We start from the raw sequence: 18,825 nt of genomic DNA on the forward strand, positions 1-18,825 counted from the left end.
GCGCGCGTGCAGTCACTGCAATAGTTTGGTGCGTCTTTTTAGCGCAACTCATGCAAGGCTCGTATAGAGCGCGCGAGCGGCGCGCGATCTGCGCGCACTCAGTTCGCGCCCTTACAGTTCCGTTGACTGGCTCAGTGCTATCGAAGATAACTAGCGCGTCGCGCGCAGCCTGCGCGCTGATCGCGTACTGCGCTTAGGTCGCGGCGTACTGCGCGCGGGCGGCGCAGAAGCGGCGCACGAACAAAAATGCACGCGCGCAGCTCGCGGGCGGGTCGCAAACGGCTCGCGATCTGCACATTCGCCAGATGTGGACGCACCCTTGGATCAACAGCTGTATGAGGAGTTGTGAGAGAAACAGCTAGCATGCAATAAAACATAACATATTTTTAGTCAATTTATTTATAATCACATGGATTTATACTAACAACCTTTTTAGGGGAACATTGATGGTTCTTAAATACTAATTAAGTTATTTGATAATAATCAGATCACATAAATCTTTATAATAATAAACTATACAAAAGCAAAACCGTCGTGCGTATAGCAACACAACACAGACTCCGTTTTAAACTTGATTGCTTGCAAAGTTGATAATTGTCTTGTAATATTGACAATTATCGTTTCTTTCTACACGCCTTCCTTCCACAAATCAACGCGAAGCTAGTACCATAATGTACATTTTAATATTGAAATACAGTCTCTAAGTTTAGATGATCTAATAATAGTGTGGCATCACCAGTCCAGACATTTAAAGGGTAAATAAACGCCAATAAATGTGGATATTCTTAGCGTTAATACATAACATTAATAGTATAAGATGCAGTCGATGGATAGTCCACTTACAGTAGAACATTATGATAGAACTATTCATATATCTATCTATTCAGTTCAATTGGAGTCTGAGTCCATATGTTCTCTGTAGTTGCGCCGCGCTTTTTTCACTCGTTGTCGGAACTTGAACGCTTGGTATTCAGGGTCATCAGAAACATCGTCAGCACGGGGTTGTGAATTCCGCGTACTGCTGCCCACGACTGTACCCACTCCGCTATCGGGAGTGCCCATGACGTCCGCGGCCGGCCACATACTGCTTTCAGTACTACAACTGCTCTCTAACTCACTCTCATTTGTCTCATTCATAAGTCTCGCGACTGTTCTATTGTAACCTACTTTGGGCGAATGTGGTTCCATAACTGACGTACTTGCTCGATCTGCTTGATCTTTGGGAGGAGGGGACTCGCTTGAATCTGAGCGATGTAGACTGAGTCTGCCGTTCCGCCGGACTCTTCGTAAGTTCATTCGTCTATTTTCTGGTGGTGGTGGAGAAGAGTTATTAGTACTTTCTGATTCTGCAGGTTCTACGCGAAGGGAGTCTCCGAGCGAATCTCGCGAGCCGTTGATTGGCGTCGGTATGATGCTGACGAGGTTTGGTGGAATGTTCTGGTTGCTGTTTTGGTTGCGCGGCGATATAGGCCGGCTGCTCACTGACTGGTCGTCGTCAGAATCTACTTCTGCTATCCGAAATAGCGCTGATGTGTTTTGGCCCCTATAACCTGAACAAAAGAAAATATTTCAATGTCTTACTATTATTTTTGAAACAATGGATTCCATAGATCTTTTAATTAATTTACCTGTGCTTGTGCTGGGTTGAGCTAAGTTATCGTCGAAATTATCAAAGTTAGAAAAATTGTTATTATCACTACTGTCTTGTGCCATGGCTGCTCCTGTAATAAACAAAATTAATTAAATAAATTGCTGCATATATAATTTGAATATATATGTGTCAAAAATATAAATAATCTTACCATTACTTCTTAAATTAATTGGTTTCCTATAACTAGTGACTTTAGTTTTTCTCTTAGCAGTCCTTGTGAGATTTATGCGTCTTCTAAGTGGTCTGATCATCTGGAACATTTCCAATAATATTGATACAAATTCACATAGTAAGAAATATACATCGTAGTTATTAATATACTCTATTATATTATAAACGAGTATAATATCTATAATAGGCTGTGTAATTAGTAGATTAAGCCAAAATAATATAGGCAAAACTACTGATACTAGTAAATCTTTAAATGAACCATTTAATGCATAGGCCACTTACGGGTCCTATTTACATACCCAGATGCGGGCAGTAGTTCCCTCGGGACACAGGCGAAACCACCTTACACCTTTCAATCTATCCTACATATATGTACGTATACGCTACACAACTCAGTAGGGTAACTGGGTTGAGGAGGTCAGATAGGGCAGTCGCTCCTTGTAAAACACTGGTACTTAGCTACATCCGGTAAGGCTGGTAGCCGACCCTAACAGTTAATAAAAAAGACTCGGGAGATGATGACGTCGTAGTGGGTAAAGAACCAGAGTATGAGTATGACTTTTCTAAGTTTGTATGTACTTTCTAAGTTTATCTTGGACAGTTGGACACCAATGGCTGATAAAAAGGTGAAGGAAAACATCCGGAGGACTGTATAGTCTGAAATCACCAACCTGAATTGAGCAAGCGTGGTGATTAATGGTCAATCCTCTCCGTGTGGCAGGAGGCCTGTGTAAAGCAGTGGGACTATAAAAATAAAATTAAAAAAAAGGCTGTGCGACAACTCACCCTGCCACTATTCCTGAACATAGAATGCGCGGGTTCGTCCGAGTCGGTACGCTCGCTAGAGGGCGCGGACAGGCGCGAGTGCGCGTGCGGCGGCGCGTGCGGCGGCACGCGGGGGGCGCGCGGCGCGGGGCGGCGCGGCCCGCGCGAGCGACGCGACGCGGCGCGCTTGCCCTTCGACTGCGACCCGCCGCATTTGCTGCTTGACTTGCTTAGCGAGGAGCGGGACTGTTTGCTGCGTCTGCAATTTGATATTAACCTTCAGTAAATCTTATCGTAAACACAAAAACTGCGAATTGAATGAATCAACGTGAATGACGAAAGCATCAGAACTTGAAGTCAATATTAGTGAATATTTTTTTAACATTTAAAATGGCTTATGTTTAACTGATCACCAGATATAGTAACAAATAGCAGACAAAAATAGTAAATGATCACCAAAATGAAACTCGCATTTTAATGTAAAACTATAACCAAAGTTTTAACACTTTGCTATCCTATTTAAGTGAAATTACTCCAAAATAAATCATGCGTAAGCCAAAAATAGTAAATGATCACCAAAATTAGACCACCATTTTAAAGTAAGATTATAACCAAAATTATTAAAATCTGCTATCCTATTTAAGCAAAATGAGTCCAAATAAATCATTGTTATCCCAAAAGTAGTAAATGATCACCAAAAGTAGTAAATGATCATCAAAATTATACCAGCGTTTTAATATAAAATGATAATCAAAGTTTTTACATCTTGCTATCCTGTTTAAGTAAACTGACTCCAAAAAAATAAGTTCGGCCTGATACAATAAATTTTATAACATTATGGGGACCCTTTTCCTGCACTAGGGTGGAAAATTGTCTATTGCATGCCTCTAAACAGTGCGATAAGAGTGTGTTTTCGAGGGAGTGTATTGAGAAACACATTCTTCTTCTTCTTTCTCCTGCCCTGTTCCCAATTTTACTTGGGGTCGGCGCAATATGTCATTTTCTTCCATTTTCCCCTGTCACTCACACTCACGCATGCATTGCAAGCCGGACACATAACTTAATATGGCATCATAATACTTTATTTGGTAATAAGCCTACATTTTATGGCAATCACAGTGACTTATTTAGGCAAAAATAATACATTAATTTGGTCGTCAAGAGTTGGTGATCATTTACTAAATTTGGTGGTCGAATACAATTTAAAGTGAAGTCGTGACTAAAATAGCTGGTACTATTACATTTTTAGACTTTATTTTTCTGGTGTTCAGTAGATATTTCTGGTTACAAAACTAAGGGTATCAAAGCATTTTATGGTGGTCATTATATTTGTTCCCATTTAAAATTAGTAAATATATACATACGAAGTAAAATAACTCGCTTGGGTTAAACATGTGTTCCCAAAAAACCCTTTTTAAATTAATTAATTCACCAATTTTATCGAAAGATAAAACAAATGATTTTACCTTAACGATCCGCGTTTCTGAGACCGTAAATTCTTGGAGTACCGTTGTGCTACTAACCGCGCCAGTCTGTTAGGACATCTTTGACTGCGATTTCCATTTGGATTTGCTGCAAATGTACAAATAAAACACATATTTAATCCCACTAGTAACTTAAATGTTTCTAAATTCCAAAATGAATTTCAATTTACTTACCTCGTTTGGGTGGCAGAGGTAGAAAATCAACAACGATCTGGTCTGTATCTGAAGAATCTGAATCATTGTCATGAACGGAACCACCTGAACTGGATCCATCCAATGAATCCGTTTCCTCAGCTAGACACTCGAGTTCCCGTTGTACTAGCGAGTCAAAGAACGCCATCATTCTTGGGTCCTCGCTGGTAGATTGGTCCGCGTAGTTGTGAGATATATACTGAAACGAGGGCTGTTTAAATTAATTGCTTTGCCTCGACCTAAAATCCAACCTGTATTAGGTTTCATCATGGAGGTAATAAAAACAATATTATGTCGCGACATGTAAAATTTACTAGTAGTATTTTGTAGTAACGAATAATCATCGGCAAGGATTGAGCCCTGACCTTCACCTGCACAGGAATGATTTATTGCCTTAAGTGTATAGTGCGCAAAGCTATCCCCACTCTTCCGCCGAGAGCTCATTATCCGTGCCAATTACTATATAAAATAGCATTACTAAAAAGCACACATATTAAACTTTGCAGAAATGACCAACCTGTCCACTATGATGTACCAGGGACACATAGTCTTCGTGACTGTAGATCTCCCGAGGATTGTCGGAACCCTGCGCCTCTTCCAACAATGTGCCGCGCATCTTTGGGAATTCTACTGCAGACCACACCTAAAAATACGATATGTCTATTTATCTAGACACACGGCAGTGTGTCCGCCAAGTTCGAGCAAAAAAGGCGACACACCGGCCGTGGGTTATATTACACGAACCATTTCGGGCCAAATTCGACCCCCCTGTAACTCAAAATCTATTTTATTTACGCATATCAAATTTCTAGTATCTGTTGAGACCCCCTCACTTATCTAAAATACAAAATTTCATTAATATACCTATTGTAGGTCTTGAGATATTGACGTCAGAAAATCGCTATTTTTACTATACACTCACTGACTGATTCACTTATTCACTTATTCACTGATTCACTGACTCACTCATCAAAAACCTAGACCACTTCCAATGGTCGTATTGACTTGAAATTTGGCATGGAGGTAGGTCTTTATGTCAAGGTAAAGGGAAAAATCTGAAAATGGCCAAGTGTGAGTCGGTTTCAAAATAATGAAGGTGTTTTATACCCGGTGTAAATTTATACCCCTAAGGAACTAAAACGAACTAAATTTATCTATATTTATATAATATATCTTCGAATGGTACAAAGGTTTGTATTTAGTCAAAGTAAAGTAAAAATCTGAAAACGGCCAAGTGTGAATCACTTTCGAAAATAACGAATGTGTAACTTTGATCCACGAACATAATATATGATAACATGTCATGTCAGTCAGTTGGTAAATCTAGTCATAGTTAATCTAGTTCATTTCTTTGTAAGAAACATAGTGCATATAAAAAAATCTAAAAGATAGTATAAATGAGACATTTCTTTAACTAACTTCATCATAAGAAAAAATAAAAATAAACAACCTTACAAAAATAAATGAAATCCCACCCAAAACAAAAATGTGAAAGACTGCCAAGTTCGATAATATGGGAATGCTTCGCCTATAAAAGAAGTGGGATCTGAATAAGTACCAAGTTCCATACACATACCTCAGTTAAAAATAGTTACTTTTTAATGATGATTACTTGGCAAGTTTTAATAGAAAATTAAATACTTGATTCATTGCGTTTAGTAGGTTTATAACAAGGTGTATGAAAACTTGCCAAGTAACATCATTAAAAAGTAACTATTTTTAACTGAGGTATGTGTTTGGAACTTGGTACTTATTCAGATCTCACTTCTTTTATAGGCGAAGCATTCCCATATTATCGAACTTGGCAGTCTTTCACATTTTTGTTTTGGGTGGGTAAAGAGTTACGCTAACTTTTATTAGTTTTGTATTAGTAGGTATAGTAGTAGGTATAACAATGACAATGTTTAAAAAAAATACCTTAATTATCTTTTCGACGCCTGAAGACGCAATAAGACAGTAGTGCGGGTTATACCGCACTTGATTCACGATAGACCTGTGACCATACAACACAATGTGTGGAGGCTCCACTGGTACATCTGAAATAAAAGAAGTATTGATATGTCACGCAAGATATGTATGTATGTATGTTTGTTCCTGTTTCAATCAATACTTACGAAAACCAGCACCATCTTCTGGAATCTTCCACATATACAAGTTGAAGTCATCAGACCCTGATAGTACAAACTGGTCACCCTCCCCAGCAAACGTGCAGCTCTTCATTGTGCAAGAATTATAGTAGTCTTGATGATAGAACTCTGCAACTGGCTCTGGAGAATGAACTGCGTATAGCACGGGAGCCTGACGACGACGGAGCGCTAAGATGTGGGTACCAGCCGAATTGAAGCGAACACTCATACAGTTCTGACAAGTACCGTTGGCACCGGCGTATCGCAGGATCGGGCTGTAAGGCAAGAAATTAGGAGGTTCATATTGATAGTTCCATGTATATTTACAAAAAGAAAAGGCATTCATCATTTTATATTTTTGTTGTGTGCTGTAAGAGAAATTGCACTCCAAATGACATTTATAATAGTGCAGTTATGAGGCAAATGTCGTATTTATCACCGTTACTATGCAGTAAGATTCAATAAGCTGTTTTTGCTCACAGGTTTAGCATTTCAGAAAGTCATAGAAACACGTTATCTATACCGACTGCAACTTGTATTTATCACTACAGATAAAATAACTTATCAAGGCCGATGTGAAGTTGTTTGTACTAAAGTTAGTACTAACTGTTTAGGTGAGCGCAAGTCCCACAGCGCGACCCCGTCGCGAGAGTTGGCAGACGTGAGCATGCCAGACTGCGACGGGTGAAACATCACGCCGTGGAATGCTTTGCGACTGCGAGATATCACCAGCGATTCTGTGCAGAGCAAACATTCAACTCAACACTTTTGTCTGATTATTAATTATTATCATTTAAAATAATGCAGCTTAATCAATATACTGCAATTATATCTATAGATAAATTGAAAGAGGGCAATTGTTGTTATAGTAATAAGAACTGATATTACCTGGATAAGGGTTCTCTCAAAGAGATAAGAAATATGTATCATTGAATATTATTGATTTCCTCACCATGTACAGACTGCCGAGTATCAAAGAGCAGCAATCTGCCATCATTGCCCGCTGTGGTTACGACTCTCTCATTGAATGGGTCGATGCTCAGGCTGCACACCGCACGCTGATGTTGTAGGACCTCCAATGGGCACTTGCTCTCAAGATCGTGCACTATAACCTGTATTTTCATAATAATGATATGATGTTAAGGAAAAACTTTTCTTCAGAATATTAAATACCATTGAATATTACTTATTAAAAAACTTAATTGAACCAAAAAATTGTGCGAATAAGCTATGACCCCAACCTGACACACTTACAATATCATCATTTCCTCCCGAATATATCTTCTGGTTGTCATTGGTGATGCCTAGACAAAAGACGTTGGATTGATGCAATCCTTTCATGGCTACGGGCTTGCCTCTGTCCAGGATGGCTTGCCCGAACTGCCACAGCATGACTCTGCGGTCATCGCCACCTGATAACATTAAATCTTGTACACATGTATAAAATACTGTTAATAGCCTTTTATGATGGAAAACCTAGAAAGTGTTTAAGTTCAGCGGCTGTTGTACTCGGAGCATTATTGTTTTTTTAAGATAATTACAGTATTAGTAGTAGAGTGGGTATTGTCAATTAATTTTATATTCGAATTTAAATAATAAAAGTATGTAATGTCTTGGATAGAAAATATTGTTCAGTTGCATATTTTATTCTTGTGTTATACCACCTATCATATCATGATTTATTCATTATATGATTTATTATTTAACATAAGGGAATACAAATTGTGAGAAGTTATTTAAACTGTATTAAGTACTGCTATCATCAACAAGTAGTACACTTATTTATTTGCTTGATACTAAATCAACAAACTGTAGAATATTGATTTTTTTTTTAAATAATTAATTTTAAGAAACAAATACTTCCAGTCTCTACCAATATATATTTTTTTTTGATGGGGTATATAAATAAATGTATAGATATGATCAGCGAAACCGCAACCTACTTGTTTATCATCAAGTTAATGACACAAACATTTTAATAAATACCTATATTTTTACTACATGGAAATATGTGTCTTTTTCATAAATCTATAATTCCCACAAGGTTGATAAAATGATACATATGTGCGCCACAGGTATAGAATGCATAAATATAAAGAAAATGACATACCTGATACAAGTAATTCGCCATTGCTGGAAAATTCAATAGCATTTACACATCCAAAATGGCACACTAATTCACGTCGGTAAAGATTTTTTGCTGCATTTAAACGTTTGTTGAAGAACTGAGACTTAATATCTGGTAAGAGCCCGTATTCTCTTCTATTTAAATATGATAAAGGGTTCGCAATATTCGCCATGTTTAGAACAAAACCACCATTTTCTCACGAATGAAACAAAACTTCTCTTGCCTTGTCGATCAGCTGTAATTTATTTTTAAAAACAGCTCTGCGTTTCGTTGTTCATACATACCAATGTACTTTCAGGTCGAGTCATAGTATATTAGTCCAAATTCAGGAATTTTGAATTTTTCAATTTTGGTCGAGGTGGGATTTATTTTTAAATAATGTGATGTTTATATCGTTGAATTTTAGTTATTCAAATTACGCGAACTCGGGTGCGTTTGGAAATTACGCGATCGAAACGCAGATCCGTAAAGAAAACAGCACGTTCCGTTCAGTCAAGTTATGATAACTATCATTCGTAAAGAACAACAGCCTAACAAAATAAGCGAGAAATCAATCCTAAAAAGTTAAATGGAAACTTTAAAGAACCATATGAACTAATACAAATTGTCTTTATATATCAGTAAGGCTTTAATGTGCTGTAATATTTGGCCATTCGGAGATTTTCTTGGCTTGCAATGTTGTCCAAGAGAGGCGTCTAATGCTTAATATTTAACTATTTTGATTACTGAAATTATTTTGGGAAATGTCACAGTCATACTTTTGTGATGTCAACAAAGTGTCGTTGTCGCATGATTGAACCACGTGAAAAATAAATAAAACCATTTAATTGAAGATATTTAAGTTCAAAAACTTTATAATTAAGAAAAAATATGGTAGTAGCTGAAACAATGAATAAACCTGTCCTCAAAGTATCTAGTAAGTGGTTTCAAGCGCTACTCCATGAAGCATTAAGTGAAATTTTAAACATGACACGATGTAAATAATGTGTGTTGTTTTATTTTACAGTGGATTCAGATTCATCAAGTGCAGATGAATCAGAAGCATCTGAAAATGAGTCTCCAGTCGAAAACGAAGAAGCAATGGAAGAGCCAGAGGATGGGATTGAAGCTGATGCCGAGAGTGGTGCGTCTGACGAAGACAGTATTGCTTCAGATGACGAAAGTTCAGACGAAGCAGAAGACAGTAAAACCGCTCTTGTAACAAATGAGGGCTGGGCAGACTCTGTTGCTAAAATTTTAGGTTCAAGCAAACCTAAGAATAAAAAGACATTAGTGTTGTCTAGAGCAAAGAAACATTCTGAAATAGTCAAGACTGTGAAAGAAGAGAAACCGGCTTTTGAGGTTATCGGTGACACAGAGGAGAAGAAACCAGAGGTGAAGAAAGAAGAAATAACAACATCTGAACCACCTGCAAAGAAAGTGGTAACTAATGTTTATTTATTATGCTCTTTTACTGCTTAGTCTTCATTGGTATCTAGGGTTTTATAACTGAAAATATACTTTTATTTCAGAAACATGACAAGCCTTCCATCAGAGTAAAACCAAATATACTGGAAAAGGACAGAGAAAGGTTATTAAATAAAATAGCTACCAAAGGTGTGGTACAGCTGTTCAATGCTGTTAGAAATCAACAAAAGAGTTTAGAACAAGATATGGACAGAAATGATCTCTCTGAAAGTAAGAAAGAGAAGATATTAAAGAAGTTTGATAAGAGAGCCTTTTTGGATACACTGATGGGACAGAGCAAGTCAATCATTGTGGATGAAGAAACTAAAGTTGCAAAGAATGAAGTTAAAGATGAGGACAAACCAAAATGGAGTGCACTCAGGTAAATATAAGATTAAACTGGAATTTATGAATTTGAATGAGTATAGCATGCTGAGCAATATCAGAAAAATAAGATGATTATTTCTTGCACTTTAATAAAAAATATTCTTTCTTATTACAGAGATGACTTCATGATGGGAGCAAAAATGAAGGATTGGGATAAAGAGTCTGTTGATGAATGACACTAATTTGGTTTTAAATCCTATTTAATAAATAATTGTAAATATTAATGTTATCTATTATTTTTCACCATTTATATGTCATATTATTCTATATTCAATTATTTACAGTTATTATTTTACAATTAATTAGAAAAAATATGAAAAGTAAACTATCATTCTTTTAGATGCAATGTAAACTAGTAAACTTTTTGTAAATTCAAGCCAATAATTTCAGGAATGTTGCCAGAACAATATCTCAAATCTTCTATTTTATAAACATGGTATATGCATCATTGCCTATAGAATGCTGTGTGATTTGCTTGGGCAAGGTGGAATATATCTTGACAGGAAGGTTCCACACCATCGTCTCTATGGGCACATTGAGTGGTGCAGTCCAATCCTTTTCTTCTGGATTTGGCAACAGCTTTTCATTTGATGTCACAAACTCAAAGTGGAGTCGCCAACTGAGGGACACTGAAAAACGGAATTTATCGTTATTGGCATTGGATTCATTTTCCTCTAGCAAGTTTTTATAAAGAATACTAGCTTCCGCCCGCGGCTTCGCCCGCATAGAGTTCGGTTATATCGCGTTTCCAAGAGAATTCTTCAAAAGTCCGGGATAAAAACTATCCTATGTTCTTTCTCAAGGTCAACTCTATCTCTGTACCAAATTTTATTAAAATCAGTTCAGTGGTTTAGACGTGAAAGCATAACAGACAGAGTTACTTTCGTATTTATAATATTTTAGGGGATTTACCATCATCAACTTCAAATGCTGGTGTGATATGTAAGGGTATGGGTAATATCAACTGGGACTGTGTGAGGCCTAATGTGACCTCATGATATCTGGCAACTGTCATAGATCTGCTGCTTGTGTCCTTGCTGACATTCTTTGAAGGTGACTTCGATTTGATCACCTCTTCTGGTTGTAGAGATACTGACACCTGGAATTAGAGTGATTATCATTTTGTGTGTATAATTATGTCTACAAGGATATATGTAAACAGGTGAGTGATTTGATTGTCTATCTATTTGCATCAAATAGACTGTAGGACTACTGAACTAATTTGAATAATTTTGTCACTATTGACACTAGTAGAGAGCTATAGGACAATATTTTGGAATCTATCCTGTAGTTTCAGAATTCCCTTATACAATTATACTAGTTCTGCTTTACAATGGTAAAGTCAGAGAGATTCATTTCAATAGCAACTTTAAAAGATTTAAGTATTTTTTTAAGCATAATTTGAAAATTACCTGCATACATGTGACAGTTCCAACAGAGAAGTCAAAAGTACCAACTATGTCTTCACCAAGTTTGTAAGCAGATTTAAATAAGCAGAAACGGCCAACCTTGCCTCTAGTGTTTGTTATCATGTATGAGTTAGGACTCCTTCTTGCTGTGAGATTCTGGAACATGTATAATTAACTATGAGATAAAGAGAAAGAGACACTGGTTGTATCCAGGGCATTTGATGAAAATCAGTGCATTAATAGTTTTTATAAAATGTATATAAAACAAAAACATAAATTAATATTTTTTAATTTATGTTTTTGTTTGAGAATTGGGAGTTAAGTTACTTAAATGAGTAGTAATTAATGGTAATTTACCTGTAAAACCTGTAGAGCCATAGTCAAAGGTGTTTCAACTTTCCTCTCCTCAGAAAATGGATTGGTAGGCTGAAGTTCTTCAGTGGTCTCATTGCCACATAGAGCTGCCAAGTCCTGCACGTTCATGATAGGGCTAATTGGTAACACTCGGAATGGAATTCTAACCATCTTGATGTGGGAACCAACTTTCTGGGTTGCTATGGTAATTTTGTAAGAGTATTTTACTGATGTTCCTCTGTATGATGGTGGGGCTTCTATTGGCAGTGATTCTCTATACCAGACTGTAGAATAAAAAAGGTTTTATACAGAAATTGGGTCAATGGTTACTGCAATGTTTTTTTTTGTGTGCAAGCAGTAGTGAAGAGTATACTTACAAGTTTTAGTCTCACCCAATGGTATAGTCAAGTCACAAAATAGTATTTTGGGTTTAGTGTGAAAAATAACATCTCCAATGTCACATGATGTCACTTCAAGGGAGGTTGTCTTGCCAATGGTAGGTGTCTTGTCGCCAGTGTTCTTTGATGTGGAATAGAAGCAGTGAATCTGAGCTGACGCCCATGCTAAGTTTTCTAGCGCATCACTAAAAAAATATGTCAAACTTTAATATTAGAAATTTGCCTGTATACAAAGTTAAGAGGATACAACTAGGTAGATTATTTTACCAGTGACTTTGAGAATTTCTGTGTTCCGGTTGAGCGGTGTAGCAAAACGATATGCAACATTCTAAAGCTTCCCCAGCTAAATACACTGTTCCAGTAGTTAATTTTGCAGATAGTTCGATCATTGCTACGTTTTATAGAAAGTTATTGCTGCTTTACAATATAACTGTCATTAATAGTTTGAGAATATGGTGAAAGAGGTATTTAGCCAGAGAATTTTATATTTTTATTTACGTGGAAATCATTTTCTAAGTACTTTTGATGATTTTGATCAACAATACTACAAAATGTCAACATTCAGCAAACTCTTGAGCATTTGAATCTATTTCTATACTCTTCTCACTTGCATATAATAGATAATCCCATTTCATTTTTGAAACCATCGAGATAGGAGTTTGAAACCAAGGAATGGAACGCGAATAAAGTTTGAAGGTAATACGTTCGTCTTGAAACTAAAAACCGATAACAGTTCCGGTTTTATGTTTTGGTATTTTGTTTTAAATAAGGCGATCAAAATTGCTTGAAGTATACTCCCCGCTACTTGGATAATCCTCTTATACAATTGATTACTCATTATAGAATTTCATAATGAATAATACATTTTTTTAATATAAAGTGTGGCCAGTTTATCAACGCTGAATTAATTTCTAAACGAAATCACGTTCCGTTTAGAGAAACTCATAATAAAGTGAAATTATTGAAATAAAATTGCTAAATGAAGTTATTATTTCATATTTGGAGATTTCAAGTGATTTAGAATATAATAATTAGCCTTTAGTCGTCGTTTTTTTAGGATTACATAATGAACTTTATAACAACTTCTTTGCATTTACCTTACCAACATTTCATGAGTGGAAACGGAACGTAACGTTTGTAACGAATTTACGGATGGCGGATTTGAAAACTTGCTCAAGTTTTGACTTGTATTTGTAATTTCACAAGTAAACAAAATGTTAATATCAGATGGAATAAACCATGGGAAATTACAGTCAATAATTGTAGGGGAATTAAAAAAGGCTGGTCTAAAGCATCGGCTAAAGAAGATTATCCTGAAAAGTGTCAAAGTGGGTGGATTGGCATTTCCTGTGAAGTAAATGGACTCCTAGAATTTTGTAAATACTAATGTATTTTTTTTAATTTAGGATCACAAGACAGTATTTGGAGCGCCCTTGCTGAAGGTACCATCATGCAGTGTTATTTGTTGTGGCAGTACACTGAGTGTTCCCATTGTTGTCACTGAGATGTCTTCAGTGCTTCGGTCCAACGCCCATATTGAAGGTTTATTTCGCAAAGCGGGCTCACAGAACCGCCAAAAGGACATCAAGGTATGAACGCAAATTACTTTACTTTGGACATAAAATTGCTTTGTTTTGGACATAAAATAGTTGCCATGACTTTGGGTTAATTTTATTTTCCCTCCTAAAAATCTTATTAGTCATAAAAAGTGTGATGTATTCATATTCAACTATGTTCCAATCCAACTTCAAAGCAAGCAAGTCTCAAGCCTGTGCTGTATTGATATAGGAAAGAATTCTTATCCATATTACCATTTCCTTTAAATATCAAACAATTTTCATTTATATTAGTATTATCTTTAAATACAGTTTACTCATTTAATGACTTCATCTCTTTCATTTTCAGAGATTACTAGATGCAGGGGGCTGTGTATCAGAAGGGCACCACCCTATAGATGTAGCCAGTGTACTGAAACTCTACTTACGATGTTTGCCAGAGCCTCTGATCAGTGCTGAAGTACAAGACTTGTTGCTGAGATGTAGACTGACTGCCGGAGAGGATGCTCTGAAGCCCATTCTCCACACTTTGTTGTTACTACCAGTATTACATGTTCATCTGTTGCATTATGTTATGGAGGTAGGACTGCTGTGCTTGCAATTTGCATACTAATCTAGATATTTTTATAACAACTTAGACTTTGTTACGTTTTTCAGTTTTTTGTTACTTTTATTTCTCATTTCCAGTACTAAATATATTAATGTTCTTGTTTAATTTTAAAAAATAAGCTTTTTATTAAATTGCGAATGTAATAGATAAATATTTAAATTCCATGCTACATTTAAGTTGGCACTATACAATGTCAATGCAATAGTAAACACTACCTAGTCAATTGAGGCATTACTTTGAGTAGAAGTTAGCTTCTTCAGTATGTATTTGTGTAAAAACCCCTATGTATATCTTCAGCTGAGTGCCTACTCAAATGGAGTATAATTCATAGGGTGTATAAAATATATTACATTTAGTTAAACTTTTATATGTTTCATTCCAGCTACTGAACTTCCTAGCATCCAAACACAAGGACAACCTGATGGACTCGTCGAACCTGGCCATAGTGATGGCTCCCAGTATTATGCCCCTGCCCGCCGCTGCCTCTGCACAGAGACTGGAACACCATGTTGCACTTGTTAAGGTATTTAAGAACTGTAAAGGAGATTGCTAAGAATGTATGTTCCTATCTATATGAAATTGTTTTAAGTCTACATTTATTGAAAGTTCTATGTTTATTATGTCATGATTATTTTGATTGTTGCCCAATGATCTGATTTGGTTAATGTGAAATTGTATTGTGAATGTGTATGGGATACCAACAATACTTTGTGCAATAGCTACAGACAGCGTTTGATGACCTTAGGTATATACATATAAATATAATATCTTGATAGAATGCTTGTATCGTCTCTATACCTACACATGAAATAACATTTCTATGGTGAAGTACAGTGGAATAAAGCATGTTCATGTTTTTGTCAGATGTTCATCGAAAACTCACAACACATAGGAAAATTAACCGAAGAGCTGATGATGCAGCTAGATGACGATTCCGATGGCTATCTTGCAAGGAGGAAGAAGAAAAGACGAAGTGGTTCTCTAAATAGTGAGTATATTATCACAGACAACTAATCTTTTTTATAAAGACTATGAAACAGAACTGTACTAACATAGTAACATAAAAAATAAAGTTGTATTTGTCCTTATTTAATTTCTTTTGTAGGAGTTCTAAGTGGTCTTCGCAAAATGGTGTCAGGCAGTGTGAACACGCCAGCTACAGTGAACGAGAATGGCAAGACTCCAGTCCTGAGCAAATCAGCAGCAAAACGGAAGTTTGACACATACGAGGGTCTTTCTGCAAAAACTAAGTAAGAATATTGAATACTTGAAATCCTTGGAACTTCTTGTGATCTTTAATTATTTTTGAAAAGCAAGGTCAGCTGAGTTTTGGCATTTTTCTGATATTATTCTTTGTCTGTTTTACAGGAAAGAAATAACAAAAGGACTTCCACAAAAAGAACTGTCTTTCACACCAATGAAAATGTAAGTTTTGTGTATTCTTTTATCCAGTTATTTACCTGTGCCTTCAGCTAATCGCGCGAACTGCTTAGATGATGTTTAGTGCTTTTTCTTAAAAAGTTTTTGTAAGCATATAAAGTCGCGACTTAATTCAATCGCGGCGTAACTTGCGAATAGGATAATTTCGACAGCCCTGTAGACTATACGTGAGTGATGCTTCAAATATGAAAATTTCTAATTCTCTAACAGTAATACTTATCTTCTAGGGGTCTCGAACGAAAACGACTACGGCTTAGCCTCATGGACGCACGAAGTACTCCAGTCATCAACAGAGACTTCAGCTCCCACAAGAACTCTGAAACAAGCGTCAGCAGTGAAGATTTACTAACTTCCTCTGAGCATTTGTTCAGTGCCCACGACACTATAGACTTGTCTCCCGATATGAAGCAATCTGACAAAGATTATGTTAGGATCTCCAAGCAAGAATATGAAGAGATCAAAAGCAGAGTATCAGCCATTGAAAATAGATTATCCAGAGAATTCACAGATGTCATACCGAGAGTACAACCTCTACAGCAAGTACAAAATGTCTATGAACAAACTCTAGAGGAAGTTGCTATGTTACACTGCCCCACTTCCGACCACTTGGCGCGAAGGTTAAGCAAAGAACTAAAGATACGACCGAACGAGGAAGCCAAAATTATTCGATCACCAAGTGCACGTAAAATTGGCTCAATCCGACGACGGTCCAAAGAGAACATCACGAAAATTGTAAGACACAAGTCCTGGAATGTGTCATCTCAATCGCAATCTAGTCATAACACCGACAGGTTTTACCCGTACGCAGGACTGAATCGTAGAGAACGAACTAGCACAGCCAAACCTGACTTACAACCACAGAAGTCAACACCAAAAGAATGGGAGGCTTCCCCTTCTGAAACTTCCATCAACAATGTCTCAGACTCGAGCCAAAAATACCGTTTACGGAAACGAGCAAGCCTCATACCCGACTACAGCAGTGAAAAACCTATTAGTAGGATACCGGCTCGCAGGTCACTCAATTTAACCGTCAACAACAGCTGGGATAATACTGCTTCGGAAAATTCAATGAACAACACGTTAAACTCTAGTGGAAAATCAAATAATAACGTTTTAGCGAGATGCTACCAAAACATCACATGCCGGAATAGAAAGCCAAGTCCTCCGCAGTCACAACAAAAATGGCGCAGTGCTGCGGCATTCTTCATGGATAAAACTGGGGAGTTAGAGAAAACTAGTCAAACTGGGAGACCATCGGTAAATAAACTGCGACGACAGAACGCTGGGGCCGTTCTCGCTAAAGCGAAACTTTTCGAATCAAGCTCAGATAAATCCTCAGAAAGAAACGAAAAAGCGGCTCATACTGGATTCGCAAGAAAGCCACGAGTGAATGGTCAGCAAAATAAACCACAAAGGAGTGTAGCTCACGTAAAACCTAAAGTACAATCTCCAGTGGTTTCACCAAATATTCCTGTGAGAGTTTCGAGGAATGTGGAAGCGTCTAACGTGCCTTCAAAATCGTATCGACTGAACGTTCCCAGTAACGATGAACTCGATAATTGGAGAAATGCTAGAAAGATAACACCACCAGTTAAACAGATCGTATCTCCGCGAAGTATTCAAATGAAAACCCCTCAAATACCAGTTTTGAAAAAGCCTCTTTGTACTCCAAAGAGCTCTCGACTGCCGGCTCTCAGCAATGATCTCAGAAAGACTAACACGCCGCTTAAAGCCGTTCATATATCTCCGAGAAGACGATCTCCACGACAAAAGCAACGCGTGTAAGAAGGGAATAAAACAATTAATACTGATTATTTTAATGAAGTACCTATGAGTGACTTGATTTTTTAATGTTAGTAAAATACTCAATTAGGTAACATATTGAAACCAGTGGCCATCTGTAAATACCATTATTATTTTATTAGCTATGATTATTATATTAATAAAAGCGATCATTAAAAGTTGTTGTTTTTATCAAAAAGGTGCATTTTGAACCCACCTTTGCTATAGCTATTGTCAGTCATATTTACATTGTTCAGGAAAACCTGTACAGTGAACCATACTACATGGCGTATTACTTGGTACTGAAAATAATATAAGACTAATTCTCACGTACCACATTTTGCAGTCGTCTATGTATGTAGCATTTTGTAGTTGCGACTTGGTGTGGTTGTGGTACGTGTGAAGAAGTCCTAAAGAACTGTTTGGGGTTACTGTTTAACATATATTTACTAGCTGGCTGTTCCCTGCGGTTTTTAGGGTTCCGTACCCAAAGGGTAAAACGGGACCCTATTGTTTTCGCTCCTCTGTCCGTCCGTCAGTCACCAGGCTGTATCTCATAAACCGTGATAGTTAGCGAGTTGAAATTTTCACAGATGATGTATTTCTGTAGCCGCTATAACAACAAATACTGAAAACTAGAAGTAAATAAATATTTTGGTGGGCCCCTATACAATAAACGTGATTTTTTTTGCTCAGTTACGGAACTTGACGATGACTTGATATTTAGTATCGTAAACCCAGTTATCACTTTGTAGAGATCTTCACCATCCATGTCCTCTATTAGACTTGATTCATGCTTCTAGTAAGACCCTGTACGTACAAGTACGTACGTAAGTTATTATACTTTACAAGTCACATCAAAATCGGTCTAGTAGTTTTTGCAAAAAGAGTTACATCATAACCGCAGTCTGCAGCGATTTGAAGCT

At 36.9% G+C, this 18,825-nt stretch overlaps 4 protein-coding genes across 7 annotated transcripts; 2 read left to right on the forward strand and 2 right to left on the reverse strand.

Moving 5' to 3' along the window:
- Nucleotides 1–381: 381 nt before the first annotated feature.
- LOC124640281 (DDB1- and CUL4-associated factor 5) lies at nucleotides 382–8,755 on the reverse strand. Of its 4 annotated transcripts, none has more exons than XM_047177992.1 (13): nucleotides 8,500–8,755; nucleotides 7,644–7,801; nucleotides 7,342–7,501; nucleotides 6,997–7,126; nucleotides 6,378–6,664; nucleotides 6,181–6,299; nucleotides 4,781–4,906; nucleotides 4,246–4,474; nucleotides 4,054–4,159; nucleotides 2,609–2,846; nucleotides 1,803–1,902; nucleotides 1,629–1,721; nucleotides 382–1,550 (listed from the first exon to the last, which is right to left on the reverse strand). In XM_047177992.1, the coding sequence occupies exons 1-13, from the start codon at nucleotides 8,687–8,689 to the stop codon at nucleotides 889–891; spliced, it is 2,598 nt and encodes an 865-aa protein (XP_047033948.1). In that variant the 5' UTR covers nucleotides 8,690–8,755; the 3' UTR covers nucleotides 382–888. The 4 variants fall into 4 exon arrangements, with proteins under 4 accessions (XP_047033948.1, XP_047033946.1, XP_047033947.1 ...); XM_047177990.1 differs by having other exon boundaries at nucleotides 7,644–7,816; XM_047177991.1 differs by having other exon boundaries at nucleotides 4,246–4,462; nucleotides 7,644–7,816; nucleotides 8,500–8,754.
- Nucleotides 8,756–9,253: 498 nt separating this feature from the next.
- On the forward strand, nucleotides 9,254–10,574 carry LOC124640170 (RRP15-like protein). Its single transcript, XM_047177839.1, has 4 exons — nucleotides 9,254–9,433; nucleotides 9,524–9,939; nucleotides 10,029–10,345; nucleotides 10,466–10,574. The coding sequence occupies exons 1-4, from the start codon at nucleotides 9,388–9,390 to the stop codon at nucleotides 10,524–10,526; spliced, it is 840 nt and encodes a 279-aa protein (XP_047033795.1). The 5' UTR covers nucleotides 9,254–9,387; the 3' UTR covers nucleotides 10,527–10,574.
- Nucleotides 10,533–13,069, reverse strand: LOC124640169 (RAB6A-GEF complex partner protein 2). The gene is made up of 6 exons (XM_047177838.1): nucleotides 12,779–13,069; nucleotides 12,491–12,696; nucleotides 12,117–12,397; nucleotides 11,763–11,915; nucleotides 11,263–11,449; nucleotides 10,533–10,979 (listed from the first exon to the last, which is right to left on the reverse strand). Exons 1-6 carry the CDS (start codon nucleotides 12,898–12,900, stop codon nucleotides 10,771–10,773), a joined length of 1,158 nt encoding a protein of 385 aa, XP_047033794.1. The 5' UTR covers nucleotides 12,901–13,069; the 3' UTR covers nucleotides 10,533–10,770.
- Nucleotides 13,070–13,626: 557 nt separating this feature from the next.
- LOC124640168 (rho GTPase-activating protein 11A-like) lies at nucleotides 13,627–18,078 on the forward strand. Its single transcript, XM_047177837.1, has 8 exons — nucleotides 13,627–13,839; nucleotides 13,918–14,100; nucleotides 14,417–14,647; nucleotides 15,060–15,200; nucleotides 15,542–15,665; nucleotides 15,783–15,927; nucleotides 16,046–16,102; nucleotides 16,345–18,078. The coding sequence occupies exons 1-8, from the start codon at nucleotides 13,726–13,728 to the stop codon at nucleotides 17,900–17,902; spliced, it is 2,553 nt and encodes an 850-aa protein (XP_047033793.1). The 5' UTR covers nucleotides 13,627–13,725; the 3' UTR covers nucleotides 17,903–18,078.
- The last annotated feature ends 747 nt before the right edge of the window (nucleotides 18,079–18,825 follow it).

This window comes from Helicoverpa zea, chromosome 20 (genome assembly GCF_022581195.2).
Source record: "Helicoverpa zea isolate HzStark_Cry1AcR chromosome 20, ilHelZeax1.1, whole genome shotgun sequence".
NCBI classification, from domain to species: Eukaryota; Metazoa; Arthropoda; class Insecta; order Lepidoptera; family Noctuidae; genus Helicoverpa; species Helicoverpa zea.